Source organism: Malaclemys terrapin, chromosome 11 (genome assembly GCF_027887155.1).
Source record: "Malaclemys terrapin pileata isolate rMalTer1 chromosome 11, rMalTer1.hap1, whole genome shotgun sequence".
Classification (NCBI taxonomy): Eukaryota; Metazoa; Chordata; order Testudines; family Emydidae; genus Malaclemys; species Malaclemys terrapin.
Window position 1 is genome coordinate 53,102,001 of NC_071515.1, and position 18,387 is coordinate 53,120,387.

Below are 18,387 nucleotides of genomic sequence, written 5' to 3' on the forward strand. Positions count from 1 at the left end.
GAATGTATTGAACAGCAAAGTCCAAAACATCTGTATCAGATGACCTAATTACTATGGCTCCTTTGGCACCAAGATTCCCAAAAGCCATATTGGCACATACAGCATGCAGAAGCATCCTTGTGTCTGCTTCCTCTTGAGAACTGTACTAGCCTTGGGTTTCCTCAACACCTCTACTGATGATAGACTGTTTACTTCACTATTGGAAAAGCCTCTAGCAAGAAGGAGTGTTGTGTTGGATGTGCTTCTAGACTTGCAGGTGTATTCCACAGAGGAATTTTATAAGTGATAGCTTGTCGGATGCTTTGTTTAGAAAAAATGTTCATGAAGGCACAGGGTGTCCACCAGTCATCTCATTCTCCTTCAGGTGACAGTGCATTTATATATTTCACTGTAGTGCACTCGAGTTGGAGATTTTTTTGCCAGCAGTATCACTAGGTGTCGCATGCACCCCTGTTCTCCTTGTGCTTTCAGGTGAGGGCATACAAGGGGTGTGTTCACCGCCTCCTTCTCAATTCCTTCTCACCACCTGTGGCGGAAATTGGATCTCCCTGTAGCTTTAGCTTTGGTCAGTCATCTTTCTTATACTTTTCTATATATATAGCTTTTATAATTATAGAGTACAGTGCAGTATAGTATAAAATAGTGTAGTTATTTTAGCTACAATTTTATTAGTAACTGTAGGATTTACTATGGGAAAAAAAGCCCAGATTTTAAACAAATGTGCCACATGCAGCACTGTTATCCCTGTCATGGATTGGTACAAGAGTTATTTGATTTGTGTGGGTGAGGGATGTGTGAGGGACAAATGTCCTATTTTTACCTCTTTTCCTATCTGCACTAAAAAGCAGAGAAACTGTCATCTTAATGATGCAACCTTTGCATGAGCAGAGTCCCAGTGGTGACCAAGGGGACTCTGGATCAACTTGGAGCGCTCCTTCAGCTTCTTCTGACTGCAGATGTAAGTCTGGGAGCAAACATCTTGCTTCACCTTCTCTGTGTGGATCGAAGCATTCTAAACATTCATACTTTGACAAGTCCTCTAAGTCTTGGTCTTCTCCCAGACAATCATCCGGTAGGTCCTGTGGTACTGGTTTGAAGCCTCACAAATCAAAGTGCTTACTGGTCATGTCAAAGGTAGCACTCTTGCCTCCAGCTCAATGGAGCTGTGGAGACCAGCGAATTCACCCATGCTGGGTCCTTCTAAGTGTTCTTCAGCTCCACTGGATCCTCTGGCACCATCCGCACTAATATAATCAACGGAGGTACCTTCTACTCCTCAGGCTTTCCTAGCAGCAAGGGACTTTCTTTGTTTTTCGCTGCCTGACTCTCCTCTATTTCAGCTAGTTTCAGTATCTCCTCAACTGATAATGACTACACATCCGACACCGATTACACAGTCGACTTCGCTGATGCACCTGGCACTGACATCTCACTTGGAATCGATGATGCAACCAGCACTGACAATGTAACGAGAACTGATGTTGCAGTCAGCTCTGCTGATGCATTTGGAACCAATGACACACACAATATTTATGCCAGCATCAGCTTTTCGGCCACTCTAACCTGTATCTTCTACTGACCCTTGTGTGTCTTCCCTACCTAGACCACTGAGAACATCTATGGGAACAGCTCCCCCTACCCTGTGTTACCTTCTTCAGGCTCAGAAGAGGAAGAAGTTGTCTCTCCTCTGAGATCCTTCAAATCTTTCTATAGATCTTATCACTGCCAGATGGAAGGATCAAGACTGGTTCCCAGGCAGGGAAATTCCAGTTTGGGGTCCCTCATCATAGATGGCTTAGTCCATACATTACCCTCCATGGTAATATTGGTCTTGGACTTCCCCAAAAGACTCTACAGCAGTGGTGGGCAACCTGCAGCCCGTGGGCACACGCAGCCCATCAGGGTAATCTGCTGGCGGGCTGCCAGACTGTTTGTTTACATTTGCACGGCCGCCCACAGCTCCCAGTATACGTTCAAATGATATACGATGTGGGTGTGTGTAGGGAGGACCATTACCACATGCCTATATGCCCAACAAGACAGATTGCTTAGAAAGGCTAGCTCCTGCGCTTTCTTTTCTCTCCCAGGGCTCTGACCATTGTATTGCCTACAGTTATAAGTTACCACGCAGCTCTTTCCAAGCAAGCAAATTTGCTCATAAAGTAAGAGCATTACAAAGAAAACTAAATTAAAACAATAAAAGAACCTCTATGCATGCTAAACACTTACCATAGCGAACCCCTAAAGCCAGCCCAGGGGTCTGGTAGGTTCCAGTCCTTCAAAACCCACAACTGGGTTTTCTCCAGGGTTACAAATTAATCTCCACATTATGTCCATAATCAGAACCCAGGCTGGGCAGTTCAGCTGTTTGTTTGTGCAGCTTGGATCTTTGATCTCCAGGCTCCAGAACAGGTAAACAACAGACCAACCGCCCTTCCCCCACACCCGTCCTCAGGGCGCAGCTTCAAATTGCATAACTAAAGTTGGAAAATTTGCCTTAACCTCCCCACAGGAAATCCACTTAACACCTATTGTCCCAAAAGTCACTGAATGTCTGGCACATTTGCAGTACAGTCTTTTGTATTCTCAGGTCTGACATTCCTCATATCTCCCCTACAGAGAGGTTACAGACAATCCCAACCCACACTAATACATACATTAAATACAAAAAGGTCTTGCAAGGTGATTGTAGGAAATTGCCACATCATGGGTATTTTCAGAACAGTGACAATAGAAGTGATGCCTTAATTAGCTCACAATTAGTAACAAGCAGCTTTCTGTTTGCAGCCTTACTAAGTATGGATCTTCTCTTGTGCACTTTGGAGTTAAGTTACGTTTTCTGGAGTGGATTTCAACTCTCCATTGAGCAGAGTGAGGAAAGACAATCTTTACTATTTTTAATAGCAAAGATTGTCTTTATTTTTAATATTTACTATTATATTAAAACTATTTAATATTTACTATATTTTACCATTTAATATTTATAATATTTACTATTTTGGCTGTTTAAGTGACATGTCCAGAGCTTAAGGGGGTAGGAAGTGCCTCTTCACCTGTGACATTTTGTGGAAGAAAAGAAATGGCTGTTAATTCCCAAAATGCAAAATAGATGAATCTCCACCCTTACGGAGTCAGAACTTACAGGGGGTGCATTAAGATTTTTGTGTGGTAACTGAAGTATGTAGAATCCACCTTGGATTTCAGAGTCTGTCAGTGTTGAACTAGCCTGTTAGAAGGCTGCAAGATGAATACCTCTGTCATCATATGATATTGATTAAAGATCAAGACTCTTTAGTGTTGCTGCTTTTCTTTGGAGAAAAAAATGTTCATGTTGTCTAATAGTGAACTATCTTGTTTTCATCTGTTTTTTCAGCTTTTATATAAGTCAGATCTTCAGTGGATGAAAGGCATTGGCTGGTCCCCAATTGGCTCTCTGGAGGATGAGAAGAATAAGAGAGCAGCCCACATCCTGAGTGACCATACCTACCGGCAACACCCAGATACGATCAAATTTAATAGCCTGCTTGATTCTCTACCAATGGTTCTGGCAAAGCACAATTCTGAAATTATGAACCAGGTAGTTTTTTTCTATTTATTTGCAATTAGAATTAAAATGAGATGATTTTTCTGGATGCTAATGATTTGCTTTTTGGTTTCTAAGGAAAATACAGACGTTTGCATTGCAATACTACAGTCTTTTAATTAAATGTCAAGGGTTTATTTCCATTATAACGGAGTACTTTTGTATTTTAAGTTTCTAGCACATAGCTAAAGTATATTTTAAAAGTATATTTTGTAGCTATATATGTATAAAATCACAAACATCTGAAAGTAATTTACCAAGATTTGGTTGTATGTTTTTACATGTTATTTATGGTGTTATAAAATAATTCCTCACTGTAAAGAGATAAACGGTGTATTTCCTTTTCAATTATTGTGCAAGCAACTGGCCAGTTATAGCTAAGAAAGATATTCATATACAACTCAAGTGAATTGTTACCCAAAAACATATCATGATTTAATATATCTTTGCTAATTTGCATTTCTTTTCCTTCACAAAACATAGTACCCATAATGTCACCTCCAATCTCTCTGATCTAATGGCAGACGTTGTAGTAAATTGCCATATTAGTAAAACTTAAATACATATCCAAAATTACTTAGATTATTTGTCAGCAAATTATGAATATTAAATCATTAAAGATGAACTATGATTGTCAAAGATAACTGAAAAATTGCATTTGGTGATGTTTAGAACTTGCTTAATTTACTGTGATTTAAACTAAATTAGTCATTCTGGGTGAAATTTTGGCCCATCAAAGTCAATTGCAAGATTCTCTTTGACTTCAAGAGAGCCAGGATTTCACCTGTCAAGTAGAATGTTGCTCAGAAATATCACCAAAATCACTGAGTGGACTTGAAAAGCAAGATACTACGGAACATGACTGAGGGTCTCAGTATCTGACATTTATTCATTAATAAGTAAAATCCTGTAATTTGCAGTGGGTCTCCAGGTCAGTGCGAACAAGAGAATTTCTGTTGTTTGTTTTAGTTACTATTGTTCCAGTCTGCATGAAACTCTTAGGATTGATGATCTGGATCATGCTTTATTTAGCCAAAATTATATCTTACCATTTCAATGATCTGAGGTCTTCATGATTCCAACATCCTATTGAATTTGCTGTTTGCTTTTCAGCGCTCATATACAGAAGCTTGGAATAAAGACAAAACTAGTATCCACGTGATGCCAGATACCCCTGATATTGTATTGGCGCAGCAGAACAAATTGAATTACAGTGAGGTAGGTGATGCCTTGCTTAAAAATTAAAGGGCAGTATGTGAGAATATTTAGATGAAAAGAAAATGCATTATTTCTGAAATGTAATGAATATTTGTTATGATTTTAGAAACTGTACAGACTTGCAATGGAAGAGGACAAAAAGAAAGGCTATGACCTACGGATAGATGCCATTCCAATCAGGGCAGCTAAAGCCTCCCGAGATATTGCAAGTGAGGTAAGTAAATTTGGACACTTCCCTCGGTTTCAGATGTCTCAACATGGTAATGAATAGTTAAGGGCAAAATCCATCAACACAATCATGTATCAAGCAGCACACTTTCCAAGCAATAAGTAGGAGTGCAACTAGACTCAAATCTTCTGTATTGTTCCTGTAGGCCTGTTCTTACTTTATCTGTGGCAACCATCCACTCCCAGTATCTATTGTCAATTTGAGGATCTCTGTTTGATGGTTTCAGGGGTGTGACAAATGAAGTCATCCTGTCCAGTTTTAATTCTAACTGTCTCTCTTATTTTATAATTGCGACTCAATGTTTTTAGCTACATTAATCTTTTTCTTGCAGTGTAACCTACCCTTGCTGCCAGTCAGACCTTTCCCAGTAACATACCCACTTAATTGAAATTGGTATTTGAAAACAAATGTGTTTGGCCTTGTTAATCATTAGACTTCATACAAAGGCATTAACCCTCTTGGACAGGAATTTAGTCCAAATGCTAGTAGAAAATATCAGATGTTTATGATCATAATCCAATAGTTTATCTGCAGTCAAAGGGAAAACTTTTTTTCTTGGAGACTGTCAAGCTAAGTTAATACTGTGATATGTTGAAGGTCTATTTTCTATTTTGATTCTTAGTAACCAAATTCAGTATCAGTTTAACAATGTTTTCTATTACATTTGCTAGGCATATTTTATTTTATCTGTTATATTTTATGATTTTCTTGTTGTTTCTGCAAAATTGCCCTTAAAACACATTGTGTTTAAGACCACTATAACCAGGTGGAGACTGTTAGCTGAGAAAATTACTGATGGGCACTTCAGAGAGAGAAACTGAATTCTGACCTCTGGGGAGCCAGACCAAGGAATAAGAAATAGCTTGGCTACAATGTCTCAAGCAGAGGAAGCTGTAGTTTTTCTCTTGAAACATTCCAATGGTATATAGGCGACCAGACCTAGGCACAAAGACATCTTATTACTTACATGTTTAAGGAACTCTTGTGTCTAAACCTCTTTTTATGCAGAGAGCCCTACGATTGCTTTAGCACTCAGATCCCACACTCTATGAACAGAACATTTCTTCATATAAAAGCCTCCACAGTCTCAGCTTATGAAAAAGTCCTCCAGGGAGTTGCTATAGGATTATAGGTTGTTTCCTTAACAAATCCCCCTGAAACTAATTGAACTTTTTTTTTTTTAACCTACAGTACAAATACAAAGAAGGGTATCGCAAGCAGCTAGGCCACCATGTGGGAGCCCGCAACATCCAGGATGATCCTAAGATGGTGTGGTCTATGCATGTAGCCAAGATCCAGAGTGACAGGGAATACAAGAAAGATTTTGAGAAATGGAAGACCAAGTATAATACTCCTGTGGATATGCTGGGAATTGTACTTGCCAAGAAGTGTCAGGAACTGGTTAGTGAAGTTGATTATAGACATCCTCTGCACCAGTGGACATGTTTGCCAGACCAGAACGATGTTGTACATGCCAGGAAAACTTATGATCTTCAGAGTGATGTAAGTCCTACTTTTACCAGCTTTGTGAAAACTGAAGCGTTTTATTAATTATGTTTTTTCATCCTATGTAAAAAATGTATTTAAAGGCCTCCATTTCTGAACTCTTTTTCCTGCAAGGACCTTTGCTGCAACACACGGGATAGGTGGGTATTTTCAGAATGCTGCCAATACCATTCCACAGGTTAATTAGTTCACAGTTTGCAGCATGTAGCCTTCCTTTTGCATCCTAAGTACGGATCTCCTCTTGTGCACTTTGGAGTTAGATTTTCTGCAGTGGATTTGAACTCTCTGTAGATCAGGGAGAGAGTAAAAGCATCTGAGTTTCATGTTTGTAAATATATACTGTTTGTTTGTACAAGTGACGTGTCCAAAGCTTGAGGTCCTTCTTATCTCTGATATCTGAGAGAGGAAAAGAAATAGCTGTAATTATCAAAATGCATCACGAGTGTCTGGGTTATCTCCATGCCAGTTTTAGATTAATCTCCGCCCTGACTGAAACAGAACTTCCAATAGGTGGAGCAAGATTTTTGTGGAGTAATGGTGTAGGCAGAATTCAGAATCTGTCAGTGTTGAACTAGCCCTGTCAGAGGGCTGTGAGGTAATGACCTCTGTCATCATATGATATTGATTAATCAGCGAGAATCTCTTTAATTGGTGCTGCTTTGCATTGGAGAAAAAAAATGTTCATGTTGTCTAACTAAAATAGTAAACTTTCTTGCCTTCCTCTTTAATTTCAGGTTGTATATAAGTCAGATCTTCACTGGATGAAAGGCATTGGCTGGTCCCCAATTGGCTCTCTGGAGGATGAGAAGAATAAGAGAGCAGCCCACATCCTGAGTGACCATACCTACCGGCAACACCCAGACACAATCAAATTTAATAGCCTGCTTGATTCTCTGCCAATGGTCCTGGCAAAGCACAATTCTGAAATTATGAATCAAGTGAGTTTTCTATTTATTTGCAACTAGAATTAAAATGAGATGATTTTTCCCAATGCTAATGTTTTGTTTTTTGTTTTTTAAGGAAAATAAAGAAGTTTGCATTACAATACTAGAGCCTTTTCATTGAATGTCAAGGATTTACTTCCATTATACCAGAGTACTTTTGTTTTGTATTTTGAGTGTCTAGCACATAGCTAAAGTATATTTTAAAAATATATATTTAATAATTGCTTATGTTTATAATCAGAAACATGAAAAAGATTTTACCAAGAGTTTGGTTGTATGCTTTGAGATTTTTTTTTATGTTATAAAATAATTTCTCAGTGTAAAGAGCTAGGTTGTGTATTTCTTTTTTGAGTATTTATCATGATTTATCATGATTGTGAAGAAAACTGGCCAGTTATACCTAAGAAAGATATTCATACATATCTCATGTGAATTGTTGCCCCAAAACATCTCATTATTGTATATCTCTTTGCTAATTTGCATTTTTTGAACTTCACAAAACATAGTATCCAGACCCTTACCTCTAATCCTTCTGAATTAGTGGCAGAGGTTGTAGTGAATTGCCATATTAGTAAGACTTAATTATACTTCCAAAATATCTAATCCATTATTTGCCAGAAAATTATGAAGTATTAAATAGTTGAAGCGGAACCATCATTGACAAAGATAATGGAAAAATTGCATTCGGTGACGTGCAACACTTGCTGTATTTGCTGTGACTCAAACTTGATTAACCATGTGGGGTGATATCTTTGCCCCTTTGAAGCAAAATTCCAGTTGACTAGAGTAGAGCCAGTATTTCACCTGTCGAATGGTACATCATTCAAAAATCCTACTGAAATCATTGTGCGGTCTTGTGTAGCAAGATACTACGCAATGTGAGTGAGGGTCTCAGTATCTGACATTTATCCATTAATAAGTAAAATACTGTAATTTGCAGTGGGTCTCCAGGTCTATGCAAACAAGAGAACTTTTATTGTTATTTTAGTTTTAGTTACAGTTGTTCTGGGCTGCATGAAACTCTTAGGATTACTCATCTGGATCACGCATATTTAGTCAGAATTATATTTTATCATTTTAATGATTGAGGTCTTCATGATTCCAACATCTTAGTATATTTGCTGTTTGCTTTTCAGCGCTCATATACAGAAGCTTGGAATAAAGACAAAACTAGTATCCACGTGATGCCAGATACCCCTGATATTGTATTGGCGCAGCAGAACAAATTGAATTACAGTGAGGTAGGTGATGCCTTGCTTAAAAATTAAAAGGCAGCATGTGAGAATATTTAGATGAAAAGAGAGTGCATTATTTCTGAAATGTAATGAATATTTGTTATGATTTTAGAAACTGTACAGACTTGCAATGGAAGAGGACAAAAAGAAAGGCTATGACCTACGGATAGATGCCATTCCAATCAGGGCAGCTAAAGCCTCCCGAGATATTGCAAGTGAGGTAAGTAAATTCAGACCCTTCTCCTCACACTTTGAGGTCTCAAGTTCATAGTGAGCAGTTAAAGGCATGCTCCATCAACACAATCATGTATCAAGCAAAACTCTTTCTGAACAATCAATAGGAGTACACCTGGAATAAAATCTTTTGTATTGTTCCTGTAGGCCTGTTCTTACTTTATCTGTGGCAAGATTACATTCCCGGTGTCTGTTGTCAATTTGAGGATCTCTGTTCGATGGCTGGAGGGGTGTGACAAATGAAGTTATCCTGTCTAGTTTTAATTCTAACTAATTTCTCTTATTTAATAATAACTGCTAGTCAATATTTTTAGATGAATTAATCTTTCTGTTGAGGTGTTATCTAATGTCCGTGTGTCCCCCTTCCCCCCACTCCTGCACCCCGCTTACCCCATCTTCCATAGTGCAGGGGGGACACACCAGGGCTCAGGACGGAGGGAGCTTGCAGCAGCTGTGGTCTCAGCAAGATGATCTAATTAACAAGGCAGTGTACTTACAGGGGGAATGCGCATCTCTCCCTCCATTCCTGCTGCCTTGTAGAGTGAGAGAGTTAACCCTTGAGGGCTCAGCCAATTGCTAGTTCATCATTTAGCAGTAAGGGAAACATCCTACCCTCTGACTCCTCCACCTCAACCAAGCTTCACAATCATCATCACTGTGTACCAGTATTAAATTGTTTGTTTAAAATTTACTCTGTGTGTGTGTGTGTGTGTGTGTGTGTGTGTGTGTGTATATATATATATATGTATATAGATAGATAGTCTTTTATCTGGTGAAAAAAAATTCCCTGGAACCTACCCCCCTCATCTACATTAATTCTTATGGGGAAATTGGATTCGCTTAACATCGTTTCGCTTAAAGTCGCATTTTTCAGGAACATAACTACAACGTTAAGTGAGGAGTTACTGTATTTGCATATTTAAGGGACTCTTGTGTCTAAGCCTTTTCCTATGTTCTAGGTGTCATATGAGTGCTTTAGCACTCAGAAATAATACTTTATGAAGTGACACATATTCACATAAAAGCGTCCAAACTTTCCACTAACCATGAAGACTCGAGAATTGCTATGGGATATTTTCTTAACAAGAAACCTGAAATTTGTTGAACTTTATTTTTTTGCCTACAGTACAAATACAAAGAAGGGTATCGCAAGCAGCTAGGCCACCATGTGGGAGCCCGCAACATCCAGGATGATCCCAAGATGATGTGGTCTATGCATGTAGCCAAGATCCAGAGTGACAGGGAATACAAGAAAGATTTTGAGAAATGGAAGACCAAGTATAATAGTCCAGTGGATATGCTGGGAATCGTGCTGGCCAAGAAATGTCAGGAACTGGTTAGTGACGTTGATTATAGACATCCTCTGCACCAGTGGACATGTCTGCCAGACCAGAATGATGTCATCCATGCTAGAAAGGCCTATGAGCTACAGAGTGACGTAAGTACTGAATGAGAGAGCTCCCAGTTGTATCAGTAAGGCTACGTTTTAGTCACAGGTATTTTTAATAAAAGTCATGGACAGGTCACAGACCGTAAATTTTTGTTTACTGCTGGTGACCTGTCCATGACTTTTTTACTAAAAATACCCCTGACTAAAACTGGGGGGGGGAGACTTGTGGTGAGGGGGGTGCAGCCCGGGAAAGCACTGTGGGTGCTGGGGAGGGGGGGCAGGGCCTGGGAGGGCGCTGTGGGTTCTGGGGAGGGGGGCACAGGTGTTTGGGGGCGAGTCAGGTGCTGGGACGGGGAGTCGCAGCCCAGGGGGGATGCAGGTGCTGCGGGAGGGAGGGGGGAGCTGGGTCAGGCTCCTTACCCAGCTCCTTAGAGCTCCACATGCTCCTTCCGCTCCGCCCCAAGCCCCAGTTCTGCAGCTCCCATTGGCTCAGAACCACGGCCAATGGGAGCTGTGGGGGCGGTGCCTGGCTGCTGGCAGAGACAGCATGTGGAGCTAGGGGAGATGAGGGAGAGGACCCCCCCCCCCAGGTAAGCAGCGGCCCCAAGCCCTGAGCCCTCCCACACCCAAACTCCTGCTGCTGGGGGGCCCCGAGACTGCCCCAGCAGCAGCCAGTGCAACTGACCTGGGGACTGCCCGAACTGCTCAGACAGCTCCTGGGCCAGTCACATGGGGTTGCTGCAGAAGTCATGGAGGTCATGGAGGTGACCTCCTTGACCAACACGGAGCCTTATATATCAGTGATTGCAGATGCATAGTAAATGATGCTTTCAGCATAATAACTTTCCCTTTTGGTGGGTGCAGAGGATCTGAAACCTCTGGAACGGTGGTTCAGTAGTTCTATTGTGCCCTGAGACAGGCTAAAAAGACGCTCTGACAGGGAACGCCACACCTGGTCCCCATCACAAAGTGCTGTTCCATGATTATTTTCTCTTTGGCTGTATAAAGTCAGGGTCACAGTCAGTGGGTGTATGAGTCATGCCGATTGATTGGATCTTAAACCCACTTGAGGGGAAAGTGAGCCATGCCCACAGTAGTGTCTATGGAGTGGCTTCTTGATGAAACTTATGGGAAGGTTTCATACTTCCAGCTCAGCTAAGGCTCCTGAGCTCACCGCTGTAAATTTGGATGTCTGAGTGAGGGTGTTCTGACTGGAAGTCCCTCAGCTCTGGAACTTATGGCCTTATTGATCCAAGACAGTTGACCTTCCGTACATAGTGAAAAGCCGATATTTTCTCTCAGGCTTTTCCTGACAGGTGGTAGGATGGAGGATACCTGAGAAAGATGGGGAGGCAATATACATCTAAACTGAGGGGAAAGATTATAGCTGGCTGGCTAAGAGCCAGTGCAGAGAGGGAGGAGGGGTTTATTTCAGTGCACAGGGCTTGCACAGTCCCTGCATGAGATGTACTGGGATGTTTAACTGGATATGTTAACTAAATAGTTATCTCTGTATTTACTGTTAATAGAATTGCTACAAGTCAGATCTTCAATGGTTGAGGGGCATCGGTTGGGTCCCAATTGGTTCCCTGGATGTTGAAAAAGTGAAGAAGGCTGGAGAGATCCTTAGTGACAATATATATCGTCAGCCACCAGACAAATTAAAATTTACTAGTGTAACGGATTCTTTAGAAATGGTCTTGGCCAAGCATAATGCAGAAACAATGAATAAGGTGAGTCCTAGCCTTCTGAGAAAGGTACTAGTGCTGCAAACTGTTAAAGATAACAAATTACATTTGTAATTATATGTATTAGACCCAAATTACATTACCAAATATGTATTAGACCGAGGCTATAGTGATCAATTATTTATAGTTCCAGACACATATTGTAGCAATTTGTAAAATAGCTGGGAACTAGTTATCTCTGAAAATGTCCACACGTTAAAATAATTTGTCGTAGTATTCAGGGCCTCAATGCTTGCCTACACTTTGTGGACCTGATTCAAAGCTCATTAATGTCAATGTGAATCTTTCAATTGACTTTACTGAGGTTTTTATTAGTCCCTATGCACAGAGGGAGTGCAAAATAAGCAAGAGCAGGAGTATTTTCCAGTGGAAATCTTGCAACTTAAGCACATGTTTTTGAAATTGAAGTCCTTTCAGAATCTTGGCCTGGAAAGAGGTTAGTGTGAATATAGATATTATATGATTTGTAGGCATTACTTGAAATAATGTTCTTAAAATACTTTATTATGTTTTATGAGGGCTTCATATGTTGATCATTATATTGTTTATTGTTGTTGGTTTGTTATTTCATTTGCAGCATTTATACACTGAAGCCTGGGATAAAGACAAGTCTCAAATCCACATGATGCCTGACACACCAGAGATTACGTTGGCAAGACAGAACAAGCTCAACTACAGTCAGGTGAGCAAAAGCACAGTTTGTGTCATGAGTGTAATAACAATCTAAGTGGAATCATGCTGTGTCATTGGCTTGGCCAAAATATATTTTAACAAACTTGAAATAAATATTTACTCTAAGTTTCCTGACTTATCCCATAACATTGACCTGCTAAAAAGTCAACATCAAAACGATTTCCATATTCCAGTATAGTAGTCTTCGGGCTTGATTGTGGAACCTTTATTCATGTTGGTGAACACTTTTTTGAGAAGAGTCCCATTGACTTCAAAGAGATGAATCTCTTGTTAAGTGATCATCAGTATGAGCTAAGGGTCCAAAAATGGTTCTCCAGTGAATTGCTGAGGTTCCTCCTGTTAAAGGTACTAGTGCTAAAAAGTTGTGAAATTCATCCTGTATTTGAAAACATCAAACAAATCATTTCTAACTTGATTCTTAAGAGCTAAAGTCCTTCTGATCAGTGTAAGTAAGGGGCAAATATATAAGCATCAATAGGCGGTTGTTTTGGAAAGTAAGATTTGGTCCATTTACAGTGGAGAAGTTGTCACTACAAGTGTGGTCTGTAAAATTGTATTTTATTCTACATCAGTTAAAAAAGAAGATAGACAAATAGTACAACCATTAGCTAGACTCTTTGGCCCAGATCCTCAGCTGATCTAAATTTACACCCAATGATGATCTGGCTCTTTCTGTTAAGAAAATTAGATTGTTAGATCTGAATAGATCGTATGATAATTCATCTTGTTGTTGTCTGAGCTAACTGTTTTGCAGAGAAGGCAACATGCATAGTCCAGTTATGAGAATTTAACTCTGTTTAGTTCTTTTCATAGAGTCTATATAAACTAGCCATGGAAGAGGCAAAGAAGAGAGGCTATGACTTGCGAATTGATGCTATTCCCATCAAGACTGCCAAAGCATCCAGAGATATTGCCAGTGATGTAAGAAACTGCTCTTTATTTCTCTACATACTTACATGGGACCTTTGCATTCTGTAAATTCCATATGTAAATTCTGCAATAGGAGGTTTGATTAAACAATTAAGATGTGGTTTACATGTTGTAAAGCTGTAGTGCATATATTTAAACATTTAAATTGTAAAATAAAAATAATTACAAATGAAAATACTAAGAGATTCTACTTCACGTGCATGGCATAGATAAAAGTCTGTTGTAGTACATAATTTTAGGCAAAAAAAAGACCTATTTCATTAATTAAATCTTTAATTGTTAAAAAAAACCCATAGTTCATGCATATCACAATTATTTCTCTTTAACATTACAAAAAGTAAGTTTAATAATTCTTAAATCCCAGAATGTCTATCCCATTTAAAGTTCTAATTCACAATCCGGTTGCCTAGAATGCAAACCTATGACACCACTTTGATAAAATACCTTGAAAGCATCATGATAACTATAGTTTATAAATAATTTTTGGAAAGTTTCTTGTTAGAACTATTTAAAATTAATAGTCACAACATTATTAATTAACGGAACATTATATTTTGCTTTTTCCTTCAGTACAAATACAAGGAAGGGTATCGCAAACAGCTTGGCCACCACATAGGAGCCCGCAACATACAGGATGATCCCAAGATGGTATGGTCTATGCATGTTGCCAAAATCCAGAGTGACAGGGAGTATAAGAAGGATTTTGAGAAATGGAAGACCAAGTATAATAGTCCAGTGGATATGCTGGGGATTGTGCTGGCAAAGAAATGTCAGGAACTGGTCAGTGACATTGATTATAGACATCCTCTTCACCAGTGGACGTGTCTGCCAGATCAGAATGATGTCATCCATGCTAGAAAGGCCTATGATCTACAGAGTGATGTAAGTACCTTTTCTGTTTCAGTTCCAGAAGATGACTGTATTTGATACTGTACCTTAGATGAAAAATGATTTCACATACTGATAACAGCAGAGCCAAGTGTTCTCAATAAAACACCAATTCTAGTATTGTAACAGGTTTTGTTACAAATGGAAACTTAGATTAAATCCATTAAAAGACTCCTTAATTAGTTCAAATTTAAGACCAGTTTAAGCACATTTGTCCCCATTTATGATTTATTATTGAAATTATGAGAAATTCTTAATTACCCATGGTTTTAATCCAGGTGAAATGCAGTGATTTTTAACTAAGATACACTACTTTGAGATTTTGGTTTTATTCAAACCTGGACCTTGAAGTGAAATGAGGAACGGGTAAAGAATGCACCTATATGGATCAATATATCAAAGGAAATGTTCATACAGATTCTTGCAAAGCAAAATTGCCAAGCTTCATGCATTTCAGTACTATCACTAGGGCTAAAATTGTGAACCACAATAAGCAATGTCAGAATAACCATGTTGTAACTGGAGAGGAGCCTGAGTCAAAGAAATATGCATGACACGTAGTAAATGGCAGGTTGTGCAAGGGTGGCATTGAGGAAGGTACAAAGTCTGGAGACAAAGAGAATATTCTGGAATGTAGCTGGAGTGGAGAATAGGGACCAAGAGAGTTGTATGTAAAAAGATGAAAGCACAGATGTGCAAAAAGCATATTGATAAAAATCAAACATAACTAGAGTAGCTGGATAGCATTGTTTGGGTCTCGGAGGTCAACCTGAGAAAGAAAGACTTGAGATGAGTTCTAAACATGGCTCTTCTGTATGGTATTGCTTTTCAATGATGCATTCTATGGAGGAAATGGTAGTTTTGCCATTTACTTCAATGGACCAGTATTTCACCCCTGAATTCTAGCCCAAATCCAGGTTTTACTATATTATAGCTTTTATTTTGTTTTCCCTTTTCATATGCTGCATGTTTTACTCACAGCTAGCTAGTTGTTCAGTAGTTATAAAATTTAGATAAAATGTACTGGGATGATAATCTGGAAAAGTGAATTAAGGAATTTCTTTTGTATTTATTTTGTTAACAGAATTACTACAAGTCAGATCTCCAGTGGCTGAGAGGCATTGGTTGGGTTCCAATTGGTTCCCTGGATGTTGAAAAAGCCAAGAAAGCTGGAGAGATCTTAAGTGATAAAATATACCGTCAGCCTCCTGACACATTCAAATTTACTAGTGTGACAGATTCTCTAGAAATGGTCTTGGCCAAGAATAATGCAGAGACAATGAATAAGGTGAGTAATGATTTGATAAGTAACACATCAGTGCTGTGCTACTCATGATTAAAGACAGAAAATTAGGAATATCTCGGGGTCAGCACCACTATGTTGCGCGATGGACACTTGACAAAATTACCGTACATAGTGACAGACATTGGGGGGTTATGTCATTCAGTCATTCAACGTTTCTTGAAAAATTACCACCGACCTCAACATTTTTACCGTGGACACTTATATCTGTGTACGGACACATTGCCGACCCCTACGTGATTCAAAGTAATGTTGATGTCCTGAGATAAAACAGTATGTTTGCAAAGCAGTACATAGGACCTATCTTATTAAGTACAAATGGGGACATGTAAAGCAAGAATCAAGTTACTAAGATTATTCGGGATATGACAGTGCACTTTTTCTTGGGCATATGTGTGTAGTCAGCTGCAATAGCTCATCAGACATCTTAGGTTTGCTTCAGCCTTTTTTATTATTGTAAACTGATGTAATCAATTTCTAAATTTGGAGCCAAATATGCGCCGCTCTCCTCAGATATATTCCCTTTGCTTATAATAGGAATTTTGCCAGAGTAACGATGGCAAGATTTGATTGATAGTTAGTTACTGTAGGCTACTACTGAATTACCTTTCATTTCTATTCAGAAATAATAACAATAGTCTCTCCCTGTCTTCCTTCTTAGCGCTTATACACCGAAGCATGGGACAAAGACAAAACTACAATTCATGTCATGCCTGACACTCCAGAAATCATGCTAGCAAAACTCAACCAAATAAACTGCAGTGAGGTGGGTAAAAGTAAAAAGCTGAGAGGATGAAATAATGACCTCTGGACAGTACAGTTTTGTTGTCTCTGGCTTTTCAATGAATACGATAATGCTGCTCATCTGTGTAGTCCCACATGTGGCCAGCAATGTTACTTGAGACAGATTTTTGCTATAATTTACATTATCTTCTTGGTGTCTGACTTCTGATTTTCAAAAGTACTATCAGCATTAAACTAGGAGCTTATCCTGTGGTAAACCCTTGACATGTATAAATAGCACACCGGGAAACTCCCCTCTTTCATTTTGCCAGTGTCCTTGTGAAAAAAAGTTTTTCAGGAAATAACGTGAATTTGCAACAGTGTAAAACTTCGCATCTGGGAACACCTTTCACCTCATTTCTTGGTCTTCAGGTAGATTCCCACCATCCCTGCTTTCCACTCCCTTATTGCTGCCAGACTTATACAATAAGATGTTGGAAATGTGCATTTTCCTACTACCTAGGGCAGGTAGCTATGGGTCGTATTTAAATCAGGTTTACTCATTTTGAACATTAATCATTTTTTTTCTAGGGATTTAATGGGTTTTGTTATATAAATGTGTAACAAGCTTAACTACAAGGGAAGTGTATAAAGTACCTGGTTAATGAGATAAAAATATAAATGGTTTCCTTTCTCATAGAAATTGTACAAATTAGCCTTGGAGGAATTGAAAAAGAGAGGTTGTGACTTGCGTGTTGATGCCATTCCAATCCAGGCTGCCAAGGCATCCAGAAATATTGCCAGTGAAGTAAGTAACCTTTTTGTTATATCTACAGGGACATGGTTCTTATGGGAAAGAGTTCAGAATTTGTGCTCTATAATTTTTCTATGTAAATGCTTTTAAATTGTACAATAGATTCTATTACTATCCAATGAATATAGTGCATGCTTCTTGCATCTGAAAAGAAAGGACCATATCAAGATCTACAGGGATGGATGCCTTAGACATATACATTGCAGTGATAAAATAAATAATATAAAGCCTAGTCCTATGCCCATTGAAGTATTTCCATTGAGTACAATGGGTGTTGGATCAGGCCCATAGTGAGATTATATAAAGTACCTATTTACTACTTTTTGAGATTAGAATTTAATGCTTCAAAAGTCCCCCAGAAAAAATAATAAATAATATTGACAGTCCTAAACAATCCCCTGTTTCTGCCATGAGAAGATTTTAATGCTGCTGAAAAGTTGTTGTATTGAAAGCCCATGTGACTGAAGTCATCTATGGAACACATATGGCATAAGCAATGACAATAAAGTCTCCCTTTCACTACTCTGCCAGTGTGCCTCATTGCTCACCTAGGGCAACACCAGTTAGGGGTTAGAAGTAGTTCACTCTCCAGACTGGTTATATCCTTGGCATCACTAATTAAATAGAAGATAAAGGTGCCAGTTGATGTTAATTTGTCAGCAGATGTTGTATGATAAAATTCTTAAGGAAAGAGCACATCCTAAAAAATTAAAAGGATGTGGGACCACAAACAAGATACGTAGATAGTTGTAAGGGATAAGGTAGGTAAATTTAGTAGTAATATGTTTATGGAGATAGGTATTCTATCTTGCTTAGAATATTTTTCTCTTCTTCTGAACGAAATGAATAAAATAGCATATTAAAGAAAGTGTAACGCGTCGATTTCCAGTATGAGGGCATGCATGTTCTAGTTAAGTTGGGTACATCGTTTCTGAATTGAAAACTGTCA

The 18,387-nt window shown here is 38.9% G+C and overlaps 1 protein-coding gene across 19 annotated transcripts in view; it reads left to right on the forward strand.

Moving 5' to 3' along the window:
* Window positions 1-18,387, forward strand: part of NEB (nebulin) — a 202,644-nt gene that overhangs the window by 83,808 nt on the left and 100,449 nt on the right. For all 19 annotated transcript variants that reach the window (XM_054044614.1, XM_054044625.1, XM_054044624.1 and 16 more), the window contains 15 exons: window positions 3,374-3,577; window positions 4,697-4,801; window positions 4,908-5,015; window positions 6,222-6,533; window positions 7,271-7,474; window positions 8,617-8,721; window positions 8,828-8,935; window positions 10,076-10,387; window positions 11,869-12,072; window positions 12,665-12,769; window positions 13,594-13,701; window positions 14,281-14,592; window positions 15,683-15,886; window positions 16,563-16,667; window positions 17,325-17,432. In XM_054044614.1, coding sequence (XP_053900589.1) covers window positions 3,374-3,577; window positions 4,697-4,801; window positions 4,908-5,015; window positions 6,222-6,533; window positions 7,271-7,474; window positions 8,617-8,721; window positions 8,828-8,935; window positions 10,076-10,387; window positions 11,869-12,072; window positions 12,665-12,769; window positions 13,594-13,701; window positions 14,281-14,592; window positions 15,683-15,886; window positions 16,563-16,667; window positions 17,325-17,432 — 2,604 coding nt within the window. The remainder of the gene's footprint in view (window positions 1-3,373; window positions 3,578-4,696; window positions 4,802-4,907; window positions 5,016-6,221; window positions 6,534-7,270; window positions 7,475-8,616; window positions 8,722-8,827; window positions 8,936-10,075; window positions 10,388-11,868; window positions 12,073-12,664; window positions 12,770-13,593; window positions 13,702-14,280; window positions 14,593-15,682; window positions 15,887-16,562; window positions 16,668-17,324; window positions 17,433-18,387) is intronic.